Genomic DNA, 13,275 nt, shown 5'->3' on the forward strand with positions numbered 1-13,275 from the left:
GCAGCAGCATCGAAAGTGGTCAAAGAGGAGAGCGAGCCTGTCCTTCCTGTGAGTCCCTCACCTCACTGTGTGTCCTGTTAGCGTTAGCATCACAGCTAAAGGCCCACAGGGAAACCCAACGCTAAGATGCACTGGAGCTTCTTTTCCTTAGTTGTTCCTGTTTTATTTTTTTGCAGACATCAAACTGAGCCAAAGCTGATTTGCTGACTCAGGCTTTTGCTGCTACTCTTGTCTGTCACTGACGGCTTTTATTTCTCTCTGGGGAAACATTCACAACGCGGCTCATTTTCTCTTCACTCTCAGCTGCTTCTTGTTTTGTTGATCGTCGTTTGGTTTGCTCTGCTGTTCCAGTTCTTTTATTACAGGATATGTTGACTTTGTATTCTGATCCAGAACAGGCCTGGTGTTACCTGTGCCCTTAGTCTAATCTAATGGATTTCACCTTAAAACAGTTTTTCTTTTTAAATATAAAATGTGAATCAGCGAAGTGGCAGCATGTGATTGCTATACTTGTGGCTTGTGCTCAGTGTGAGTGTGTTCGTGTGTCATGTTGGCTGTTCTGGTTCTGTCTGCATGTTGTCTTAATGCAGTGGGAGTTCTGGGTTCTGACTGCTCTGTCTCTCTCTCCTGGCAGCACTCAGCCCGTCTGGAACGGACGACAGGGTTAAGCTGCCCAACTTGACGGACGAGGAGATGAACTGGCAGGAACTGGAGGATTTGTATAGCATTAACGAAAGCCTGTATGAATGTAGGCCCGACTACAGCCCCAGCCCAGACGACTGGGCCAACTTCCAGAAGGATGTAGATAAAATGTTTGCACTGCGACTCGTCCTCAACAAATCCAACCTGACCAAAACACTCGACGACTCCACCCTGCCAGAGCTGGGCTCCGGGGCCGGGGGGGGCGGAGACACCGAAGAAGACGACGGAAGTGGAGAAGATTTGACTTCTAACAGCGACGTCTGGCTGAGCCTGGCCTCAGAGACTCACACCCTCACCCTCGCCCCCACCCACACTTCTTCATTAGCTTCAACCACACTCGGAACCACAAAGGAAGGCACATTAGAACCTGTAAACGAGCTTCCTGGAAACAGGGCGGGGCCGTCTGCATCCTCAGGTTTCAGCAGGGCCAGGACGTTCCAGTGGGTGCAGCAGCTGGAGGAGATGGAGGGGGAAACGTTCAGTGGGAACGGGCTGACAGAGCTGGAGACGCGACACGACCTTGTCCTACGTGATCACAACAGCCTGCAGTCGGACCCCCGCCCTCAGAGCCTCAGTCAGCAGCTGGACCCCCAGGACGAAGAGGACATCTTCCAGGCCCAGGTTTACCTACCGTTGTCCTCTCAGACACAGATACAGACCCTCCACCCAAACACACCCACCAGTGACACCAGTAGCTCCACCACCAGAAGCCCCCACAGCCCCAGACTGGGACTGCCCCTGCCATTGGACTACGAGGGCAGCGGCTTTCTGCCGCAACCCTTCAATCAGACCCTCTGAAACAGTCAATTCCTCCCCCCAGCTGCCCGACAACCCACTGGTTGCCATAGTGACGCAGACAGCGATGGGGAGTGAAGCCTCAGCCAGTCAGAGACGTACGATGAGTTTTAAAATGGGTTTATTTTTTTACTGGTGCCTGCGTTTTATTAGTAAACAGTGTTATGTTTTAATTTTCTTTTTAAAAAATCTATATATTTAGAAAGAAAATGCCTTAATGCAGCTAAACTTAAGTGTTGGGATTATGAGTGATTAATTCCATGTTGTAAAATAAATAAGTAAAGTGAGTGAGTGGTGAAACCACCTCAGCATCTGATCGTTGTGACCCTTTAACCCAGACACGCTGCCACAGAAGGCTCAACTGTTCCTAAATGCACTTTTTGAACTGCTCCACGTCACCGTGTGGGCTAGGAAACGTGTTACTATGGTTACTTCTGAATACTTTTTAAACTTGAAATGATCCATTCTAAGAAAAGTTACACAAAACTAGACATTTGGGTTCGACAATTGTGGTTGTTTTGTCCCACCGAGCTGTTATTTGGTTATTATCCGCAACACTGCACAAGCTCCCACTTTGCAGAGTTGCATGTTTATTACAACTACACAGCATTCATTTTTTTCAAGCTTACTAATCATAAGAAGGGGCTGACAGAGTCAAAGGGACAGGAAAATGTGTAACTTTTTGCAGAATCGTTGTATATTATGTTGTCTGATGTAGTGCTTTGATAATCCAGCCTTTAATTTTGCACATGGCCAAATAATTTGTTTCTACTGCACCTGCGTATGAGGACCCACAGTAGTGATAAAGACTGCAGAAATCTCATAAAGCTACAGATGTTCCACTTTAAAAAAAAAAAATGAGGATGTGTTCAGTGTCCATTCAACTTTGGTTTGAGGAAAAGCCATGATGAAATAAACCTGTTGTCCAGCTTTGTGTCTTTGAATAACTCATGTCAACAAATGTCCAGGTTTTGTTTGTTTTTAATGACAAATATCAAGTATTCAAGGAATTTGTAAACCAAGAGTTCACAAACATTGATGGGAACGCAAAGCAATGAAATGCTCAACTTTCGTCACTGTCACTTTAAACACAGTTCAAGACTGTCTCCTTTAATCAACACATGAACTTGCATTTCCCTGTGTACATGATACTGCTCAGGTACCTCCATACAAACCCACCTATAGTTTTTTTTTTTGTTCGTATCATGGGTTAGTTCATAAATAATCACCTAACTACATGAGAGCTCTATAATATGCTTAATTTGTCAATATTTACACATTGATCATTTACAATAATGTCTTTGAGGTAACTAAGTCAGAATGCTAAGTCACTGCCGGTGCTTTATGATCATCTTCAGCTGGCAGGAGCCTGTGGATGAATGTTTATATTCACTGCATTAAACATTTCAAAGCTAAAAACTGATACTGTCAGGATATAAAATACAGGAAATATTTTAATACTTGTCTGTTAGCCTCCCTCAAAAACCTAAAATTTGGTTTTTAACGCAAATTTGATGCCAAGGTGTGCACCAAACTTCCTCCTCCACTGCTTTAGTATATAGTTTCCACACTGGGAACATTTCCTGTCAGCAGTCTTAACACTTTTCACTTGGATCAGCAACATTTACATTTCTCTGCCTGTCCACTAGATGGCCTCATATCACTCTAGATTTTAGGGCTCAGTTGTTTTTTCACTATTATGTACACGTGGTAGTAACCAGGAAATGCAGCAGACTTTACTGAAGGATTGACGTTGGAGATCAATAGATTAGAACTTTCACATGTGTAGGACTCACAGTAGCTTCAGCAGAAATGAGACATTTCATAATGGCTGATAAAAAAAAAAAACACTGACTTCACATTAAACCACTGGTGGATTTTAGCTACATGTCATTGAAATAAAACCACAAAGATCCTCTTCACTCCACACACTGGCTTGTTTCATTTTTGTTTAGCAGCTAGCAGTTTACCCTGATGACTAGCTGTGTTTACTGAGAGGCACTGTCATGATGATGAGGAGAGACCAAATAAAGCCCTACTTACGGTACTTTGTTTACCTTAGACTCTGGAGGAATGGCTGAAATACTGGAGGAGTGAAGCAGGTCGCTGCTGTACATGAGCTGTTGCATAGTACAGGTTCTAACGTCTGTTGTGCTTTGTGGGTGAATGATGACCTGCTGGAAGGATCAACAGTAGCACCGTATCTGTCTGGGCTCCAAAGCACGTGTTGCCATGGATACCTTTCTCCTGTTGCCACACCGAGCAGCCCTTTAACCCTTTAAGGGCCGTCCCACAGGAAGGCACATCACATCATCCTGCAGAAGGCAGCGCGCCCACTCTCAGACATGGGCGGAGCCTCTGTGGTGATGCGGCAGCAGGATGGGAGGAGTTATTGCTTTTAGGGCATTGCCCGGGCAACTAAGGCTGCTGTGACCCCGATTGAGCAGCAGGGACGCGGGTGGGTCGGGGCGAGGCGGGATGAACACGGGGCAGGAGCGAGTGCGAGCGTGGCTCTTGTGGCCCCCCACGTGACAGATGAGGTCGCTGACGGTGCCGAGCGGCGCCAGTCGCTGCCGCCACAGCTCCACCTGCGCCTCCTTGTGCTTGATGGAGTACCAGGTGAGGAAGATGAAGATGAAGCCAACGAACTTCAGGCTAGCGGCCAGGCCAAAGTAGACAAAGCGGAATGAGGTGACGTCGTACTCCCAGCACGAACCGTGCACGCCGCAGTCCTGCTGCCAGAGCATGCATGTGGTGTCAATCACAGCGCCAAAGTAGATGGGGGTGGGGATGTAGGCTGGGAACAACAGGAAGGAGATTCATTAACCTTTGAATCATTGATTATTGGCAGAAATACATCAGTTCAGAGAGAAAGAAGAGAGGAAACACCAGGAAATAAAATCAGTACTGCAGCTTTAACCTGCACATTATTGTTCACAAAACATGTGTAACTGTCCTGTAAACAATCATTTCAGCTCTAATCTTTAGTCTGCACAAAAACCCAGAAACCAACAACAATATTTAATCCCTCATAGGCTGCTCAGGCTTCGACATGCTGTAGTACTGCTGTCCTTCCACCTGGTGGCACCGTACTGCTATATTTACATCTACACCTGTGGCGTCAAACTTATTTAAGTTTAAAGGCCAAATACGCAGCAGTTTGATTTAAAGTGGGCCACAACTTGGGCCTAAAGGTGAAGAAAATGAATACATTTAACACTAACCTGCCTTAGTTTGCACTTCTAGGTATAAATGACAAAGTATGTAAAGCACTGACAATATCCAAGTAATAATTGACATATCTGTCCCTGCACAATCTGCATTTACATTTCCTTAATTTGTGACTAATTTCAACTTAATTTGGTAACATTTTGTTAAATATTTGGAGAAAAATTGCAGCATTCAACAATTTGCATTTAGCATTGGAAAACAGTGAGTCATTCAAATGTGTGTATTTGTTGGGGCTGATATAACTTCATCTGAAACATTTGGTAATTCACACAATGGTTTATGTTTCAGCTGTAATTATTTTTTACTTTTTCCCTCCTGTGGGCTGAGTTGGATGTTCTAACGGGCAGGATATGGCCCCCGGGCCTTGAGTTTGACAAATATGATCTAGACCCTTTATAAACAGTGTTGCTCGTCAGTGAACATCTGTTATATTTACACAGTCACAAACCCCAATGGATGTTTTTGGACATTTTTGTTGCTTTTGTGTGCAAAAGAACAAAAAAAACCACAATATGGTCACTGGACAAATGGAAACTTACCGAGAGTTCGGAGCAGGACAAACTGCATCCCAAGAGCAAAAGGCCTTTCCTGTTCATCCACAGATCTAAGACGACAACAGAAAGTTTGCATGGGGAAAAATATCATTTGAAAGAGGTTAGAAAAAGTTTTGGTAACACTTCATAATAATAATAATAATTCATTTTAATCATAAGCGGTTTTTCAAAAATTCAAAGACATTTTACAGTTAAAACAATTACACACGAGTCAAAAAAGAAACTAATACAGAAAAATCATAAGTTAGAAGGTAGCTTACATTTTTCATTTAAACTATTTTATTCAAACTAAAAATTTATCTGAAAAAAAAACTTATATTTAGAAAACTTGACTCATGTGTAATTGTTTTAACTGTAAAGTGTCTAAGTTTTTGAAAAGCACATAAATAAAATGAATTATTATTATAAAGTATTACCGACAGTGAGTGTAATGTCAGCCTTATGTATTAAACTTAAGTGAAGTGTCACCAAAGTTTCCTCACCTGAGTGTGACGATGATGGCAGAGGGCTGGGCACAGGCGGTGATGAGGGTGACGATGAAGAGGAAGATGAGGAAAGGGATGAGCGTGTTGCAGGTGCGGTCGCATTTCCCCGACACTGCGAATCCGTTCTCGTTCAGGTAGGTTTTAACGATGACGAGCTGCAGCTGGTTGACCTGCCCGCCGCCGCCCGTGGACGGAGTGATGACCTGTCTGCTCTGCACGCAGCCGCAGTCTGTGTAGTTCCTGATCTGTGGAGGCACGGACACAGCAGGAAGCTCTCATAAAAGTTGAGCAGAAACGAACGGTGAGAATCTAAACATCTGTTGTTAGAGTTTCTAATCTGACGTGATCACTTCCTGCTGCTGGCGCTCACCCCGGTGCTGTCGTTGCCCACGCCGCAACACCCAGCCAGACACGGGTTAAAGTAGGTGATGCCGTCTGAGCCGCAGACAGGAGCGTACTCATGGATTCTACAGCCACAGTTCACGTTGCAGCTTCCTGTCAGGTTCCTGTGAGCCATGGTCAGGGTGGGACTGTGGACACACAAACAAAGAGGATGCACATTTATCATCACTGCAGTTCTCCTAAAAAGAAAATGTCAATGAATGGAGTTTTCCACAGCGTGGGAACGGCTGCTCTGAGCTTTGGGATCTGTGCTCTGCACAGCGACGACGGGGACGCCTCGTAAAATCACAACAATCACGGAGAGGCACACACACGCACGCTTAATCAAAGAGAATCAGTTTGTTGCTTCTTTTTCCATAATAAAGTCAAGAACGATATTATTCCATCAAGTTTCACATAAAGCAGTGGTTCTCAATGAGGCTGTGCAATTAATCAAACTTCAATTATGATTTTGATGATTATTACACTCACTCAACGATTACAAAAGACAAACATTTTTCCTCGATTGTTATTTTTGTAAAGATTTTTCTCATATATCAATTTTTTCTTTAATTATACATGTTTTATTTGCTAAATAAAACAAACCTTCACGATTTAGGATATCTACAAAGAATAAAGATTGACACACACGAGAGAAAACGATAATCAATACTAACTGAGTTGTTTAATGCGCACGCATGCAAGCCCCGCCGCTCTCAAAGCTAAAGCTAGCATAGCCTGCAGGCCAACATGAGGAAAGTTGCCGCTCGCGGTCTTGAAACAGTGAAAACGCTTGGTAAACAAGTAGCAAGTCAAATTCTCTTATACATGGGTTTGATGATGAAGACCTCAAGCAAAGACACATCAGCCAAAGTGAACACACTGTACTTGATTTTAGTGTTTGAAGGATTTTATTTATGTGTAAAGAATATATTCTACAATGATTTGTACAAAAAATAAGTAACTTTTTGGTCAGAAAGGAATCATTTGAATAATCGTGATTTCAATTATGACTGAAATAATCATGATTATTGTTTTATTCTATAATCGAGCAGCCTTAGTTCCCCCTCTTCTCATCATAAGAACCCTCTCAATAATTTCATATGCTTTATAATTTGTGGAACAGTGGGCTGTCCTAAACTCTTAACTGTGTTTACATTATCTACAAATTCTAAACTATTAGTGAAATTTAAAGTAGAATTCATAAAAAACCTACCAATGCAACTAGTAATACTCCTATGGAAAATGTAGCGAATAATTGTCTCCAATTGTCAAAAGTGTTACAGCATAAAATCCTCCTGTTTCAATAAATTACAAGAAAATCTAGTATTTAATTGAGCAATAAATCTGTTAGTTTGTTGTGAATTTGTCCAAATAAGAGCCTAAAAATGAACATTCCTTGATTATTTTTAAATTAATTTGCTCCTGTACCCCCTAGGGGTAGGCGTACCCCTGTTTGGGAACCACTGACATAAAGCAACAAACAATTAGTCAAACATCAACAGGAAACTCAATCTGTTCAACAATCACTTACTAGAAAACAATTAGCATTTTACCAGAGTTAGCAATTATTCAGAATATATTTAGTTCTGTGCATGTGAGAAAGTTGTAAAAATAAGTGCTGACTCATTTAGCGTCATGATGATGACGTACCAAACTTTCACAGGTAAAGATTTAAAGAGCAGAACTCTATATTTACAGTATTTCCCAAATGTAAGCCTGCTCCTTGGAACCACTGCTATCATTTACTACTGATACCTTCTGATGGAAGCTTGACTTTATTCTGTCAATCATTCAGCTTTCAGCAGCAAACGGAGGAGGAAACACTTTCTTTTTCTATCTTCAGGTTACTGCTAATATCTCCACACACTAAAAAAGGAGCCCAGACACAGAACAGTGTAGTCACTGAGGTTTAATATTTTCACATTTTAATGGAGCATTAACTCTGTAGCAAACAGCACGAGCAAATACTTCAGATTATTACGTAACTTCTCAGGCCTGTTGGTCGTGTCCTTTTCTTTTTCCTGAGTCAGCGACCTGTCAGCAGAGGAGATCCTCGTCTAGACGCCACAGGCTGAACATTCCTCACACGTGTGCTACATGCTAACAGTTCATAAAGAGGAGCAGCACAGACACAAACTGAGGGTGCTTTCACACATGCCTCTTTGCTCCGCACCATGCTTCATTTCCTTGGATACTCTGATCACTTTTTGTGATATGTGAAAATTCACTGGAACTCTGGTGCGGAGCAAACAAACAAACTCTTCTCCTCTGAAAAATGTAGGTCTCGGTTTGGCTCAAGCGAAGCATGGGGCGGTTTTTAACCATGTGCGAAAGCAACCAGGACCAAATATAGGAGTTTACATTGAAACGCAATTGTAACGGAGCAACTCCATCAGTGACAGCGCAGCAGCTGCTGTGCCTCTGCTGCTGCTGCTGCGTGCCTGCTGTCACGGTAACAGGCACGAGCACACACTCACAACCCAGTGCTCCTGCAGCAACACACACAAATATTGTCCGTCCATGCATCCATCCCTTTTCCGAGTGGCTTTGTCATTTCCTCACTCCCGTTCAAATTTTTCCCACATCATTCATTTATTTCACTCATCCCTTTTTTCCCAAACTGTTCACATGATCAGCGATGGCTGCACATTTGACTGCTCTGTTTTATCTGCGTATATATTCTCATATCTTCACATATCCTTACCGGTAAGTTATCGGTGATATGACGGCTCTGAGCGCTGACAAATGGAGACGGAGCAAAGTCATCTCTGTTTATGTAGCGCGACTTTTCTGCGGGGATTGTTTTAGGATTTCCTTTGGAAAACATAGGAAAAGAGATCAAATATATGACGTGACTGTCAGCAGTGACAGGGCAGCGGCACATCGTCACGGCATTGGAGGCTGAAGTATTCTGTCGACAGACCATTTCGCCCGCGTGACGTTGCTCAGAAAGTTTGGTGCTCTTGGCAAACAGAATGTGTGAAAGCGGAATGGACCAAATTAAAATGCAACAATGTTGCAGATTCACCGTCTGAATCGCACCGAGTCCAGCGGACAATGTGTGTGAAAGCACCCTAAGTCTCTCTAGCAAAGGATCAGCTTCCTGTACCTCAGTGCCAACTTTAAACACTCTGGATTGTTGCTGGATTGACATAAAAGCTGTGTTCATAAATAAATGTTCATCAATAAACCCAGAGCTCTCACAAGGTCACTGGCATCTGTGCATGTGTGCCACCAAACGTCCGCTCGAGTCGATATCTTCTGCCCGCTGGGCTGACACATCGGCTGACTGTCAACTCTGCTGTTGTGGTGTCAGAAATAGAGGTGCTAAAGTGAAGCTGGAGCCACAGCAGCAGATGCTACAGTCGCTAATTGATCACTCACACTTAAAGGTGTGTGTGTGTGTGTGCAGAACTCAGGCTAACGCTGACATAAGCACGACTGGCTTAAAGTGAGCAGGAAACAAAGGAATCTGTGGTATCTAACATACAAAAGTGACTGGGGTCAAACGATTTAGACCAGAACAAACCATTTATTATTTTAAGAAGTGCTAACTTTTAAACAATGCTAACAGGCTAACTGCTTGACACAACAAAGAAGATTTAAATCAGACTCAAAGGCCTGTGATGTCGCCAAAAAAGGGGCCAGTGTCATACATGCAATGCCACAGGCTGATTTCAGTTTGTAAAGTTCATAATCCCTTACGTTATCTGAGATTAATACAAACTACATGCTAATCCAGTTAATGGGCATGCTGTACTTATGCGCTTAGCATTGGAGGATTTTCTCGGTTTACTTTTTTACCCAGCAATGCACTGATTGATGCAGCAATTCCTGCTGATTTATCACTGGTTAGTGACCCAACGTAGGATAAACTAAACTGCCTAACACTAGCTGGGTTTCCATTACTCCATTACTCTCTGAAATGCGCAAAAAAAAACTGGCAATGGAAACACTTGAATTTTGGGAAAAAACCCACTCAAATATCACAAAAAAGTTTCCACGCATTCATGAGGAGGTTTTCCCAGACGATTCGATATTGAAATGTATTACCAAAGCACAATGGAAACACTTTTTCCACATTTATACGTCACAGAACGTGATGTACCTGGTCACCTGACCGCTTCTCTCTGAGAAACCATGGTGCAATACGTGTGGACGGAAGAGGAGAAACGGAGACATTTCATACCATTATAATTAAAAAATATTACTGCCACAATAGACGTGAAACAACAAAGGAATATAGAGTGTTTTAAGTGGGAGTGCCTGATCCTTTCAATGCATGCCAAAGACAACATCACTTCCTTCACTCGCAATCTTTACGACAGAGCTCTTGGGACGTGATATTTGAATATAAACCGACCAGACGAAGTTCGTTAAATATTTTAATAGCACATGTAAATGTTTTTGTGGTGTTTTTAATTGTAAAAAGGAAAAACCAACGCAAGACGATATATACAGAAACAAATCAAAACACAATACACAACATTGCCAATCAAAAACCAAACAGAAAATAAAATAAAAAACAAATTAAATTGGAATTCACTCAAAACATTAATTTCTAATTATTTTTAAATAGCAGGGTTTCAACCTTTTGAATAATACACAAACTGCCATAAAATAGGCCGACCGGATGTCGGCTCGTTTCGTGCATGCGTTGAAATGATCTGAAAGAATCAGGCCTATGAAAGGGTGAGATTTCACTGCTCAAAAACACCTTCAATGGAAACAAGTTCAAAGCGCAATTATATTTTGTATAGAAATAATATCGCTTTCATTTTGTGAAAAACTGCTACTGTCTGGAAGTTCTCCCACCGACGGTGATGGAGATAACTGTGCAACGTTTCTGGTGCAGCTGTGTTTAAACATGTCATGTAACCCTGATGATCAGATTGAGCCCAAAAATGTGGATATTCTTATAGGATTTCTGTCCACTTGGCCCTGATGATACATTCAATGGGATGTGTGTGTGCTCACCCGGTGGTGTAGGGGATGTTGATGCCTCCCAGGTTGATGCTCTCACATCCCACTATGAAGAGGGTGGAGAAGCAGAGCAGAGAGACGCCGCTGCAGATCATGGCGAGCTTGGCCGACTCTCTCGCTCCAAGTTTCAGCTTTTTGATGATGTAGCCGCCGAGCACGATGCCCACACCTGCACTGGGGACGATGATTATACCTGCGAGGGACATCGGAGGAGATCCACGTCGGTAAGAGGAAGAAAATATGATCTCACACATGCGTCAACACAACGTGATCCTGATTTCATGTGAAGAAGAAACAATTAATGAATGAATTCAATAGTTTGGAAACGTGAAAAAAGTGAATAAAGGAAACAGAAGCACCGAGGCTCAGTGAGAACCTGCAACATCCAGCTGTGTGTGAGGCCATGTTTCTGTGGTGGATTAAACATGTACATGTAAAAGCAGACTCCATAATCCCACAGACACACACTTATACATGCTCCAGCGCTACTCTTGACGTCAGTAGTGAAGTGTTAGAAAATTAATTCAGCTTCAGCTCGATCACACTCTAAAGGTAAAGCAAGAATGAGGCAGAACAGTGAATAAGGAAAGAGAAAGTGATAAAAAGAGCTGCTGCTGCTGCTGCTACACGTTCATTAAGATGTTGCTCCAGAAATAGAGCTGTAACATACCACAACCAATTCACCCACAGCTGTCCACACACACACTCAGCAAAGTGGTAATTTATGCAATTTAAAACTATTCTAAGATCTCCTCACCAGCAGGAAGAACAACACTAATTAGTAAGAATGTAAGAATTCTGCGATATATCGTCATATTTCACCGCACGATTATCGTATCGATCCAAAAAAAAAGTCCAAATCGATTTTTAAAAAAAAGACTTAACATTTAATTACGCAAACACATGCATAGCACGTAAACACCAGGTGTGAGTCAACCACACCTTGTTAAACTACCTCACTATTCAATTCAACTTTATTTGTATAGCGCAAATTACAACAGAGGCATCTCAATGCGCTTATCAAAATATAAAATTCATAATAAGAAAGAAAAAACCCAACAAGCTCACTGCTCAATGCAGTTTAGCTTGGAAGTTGATTGCAGTTGATTTTTTATAAAACACACTAAGCACTTTTACAGTATATATGTAGTTACTTTTCTGTTTAAAAATTAAGAAGAACTTAACACAATCAGAATCTTTCAAAAAGTTACATTGAAAAAAAAAAATAATAATAATTTGACAGTTTAGTAAACATACCTCTTGTTTTTGATATTAGCACTTGAATTACAGTTAGTTACCATTTACTTGTTCTCGCAAGTTTTACTTGTAAAGGTGAAACTTGTCATTATTGATATCGTGATGTATACTCTAATGTTTAGTATCAGGATACATCGAATCATGAAATGCAAATTGTGAATTGTATCATCAGATTCATGGTAATGCACACCCCTACTAATCAGGCATTTGTGATATTCTTTTGTAAAATAGCCAAATTTTGAATTTTAGTGGAAGCTTTCATTCAATTATTTCAGTTTTTTATTTTAACCGTGAATCAAAGATGCATCGAACGTAGAATGACGCATCTTTGTGTAACATTTACAGTGATAATAATGCATTGGATTTTATATAGCGCTTTATCAAATACACTAAGTGCTTTACAGAAATAAGGCATTATTCTTTCACTCCACACTTAGAGGTGGTAAGTTACTATTGTAGCCACAGCTGCCCTGCTTTGTCTATTAGCACTAGCGACCGACACAACAGACTTGACTATATCATGGGTCTGCAACCTTTATTCTGAAAGGAGCCATTTTGCCTCATCTCACCGGGATTAAAGTCCTTCCGGAGCCGGAAAAATACCTTCTCTATAAAGACAATACAGTGTATAAATGTCTCTATAGATAAATAATATAGAATAATGTTATGTAAAAAGGAGATTTTTTTTTAAGTTGATGTATTTGAAGGGCTACAAAAAACATTTTTTAAAGCTATAGGGAGCCATTGCAAGAGAGTCCAAGAGTCACATGAGGCTCCAGAACCACAGGTTGCAAACCGCTGGACTATACCATATTTATGTATTTCCAAGTGTGTGTATGTGACCATGAGGATGTCTCTGCAGTTAGCGGGGGTGTGTGTGTGTG

General features: G+C 41.7%; 2 protein-coding genes across 2 annotated transcripts in view; one reads left to right on the forward strand and one right to left on the reverse strand.

The window, feature by feature from the left end:
• sulf1 (sulfatase 1) overlaps positions 1–2,425 on the forward strand; it is a 31,199-nt gene extending 28,774 nt beyond the window's left edge. The window contains exons 13-14 of the mRNA XM_028435113.1: positions 5–48; positions 635–2,425. Of these exons, the coding sequence (XP_028290914.1) occupies positions 5–48; positions 635–1,500 (910 nt within the window). The 3' untranslated portion in view covers positions 1,501–2,425. The remainder of the gene's footprint in view (positions 1–4; positions 49–634) is intronic.
• Positions 2,426–2,462: 37 nt separating this feature from the next.
• slco5a1 (solute carrier organic anion transporter family member 5A1) overlaps positions 2,463–13,275 on the reverse strand; it is a 40,488-nt gene continuing 29,675 nt past the window's right edge. Inside the window, exons 6-10 of the mRNA XM_028434260.1 lie at positions 11,129–11,327; positions 6,138–6,297; positions 5,765–6,012; positions 5,268–5,332; positions 2,463–4,294 (exon numbers count right to left, since the gene is read on the reverse strand). Coding sequence (XP_028290061.1) covers positions 3,837–4,294; positions 5,268–5,332; positions 5,765–6,012; positions 6,138–6,297; positions 11,129–11,327 — 1,130 coding nt within the window. The 3' untranslated portion in view covers positions 2,463–3,836. The remainder of the gene's footprint in view (positions 4,295–5,267; positions 5,333–5,764; positions 6,013–6,137; positions 6,298–11,128; positions 11,328–13,275) is intronic.

Source organism: Gouania willdenowi, chromosome 20 (assembly GCF_900634775.1).
Source record: "Gouania willdenowi chromosome 20, fGouWil2.1, whole genome shotgun sequence".
Lineage (NCBI taxonomy): Eukaryota > Metazoa > Chordata > Actinopteri > Blenniiformes > Gobiesocidae > Gouania > Gouania willdenowi.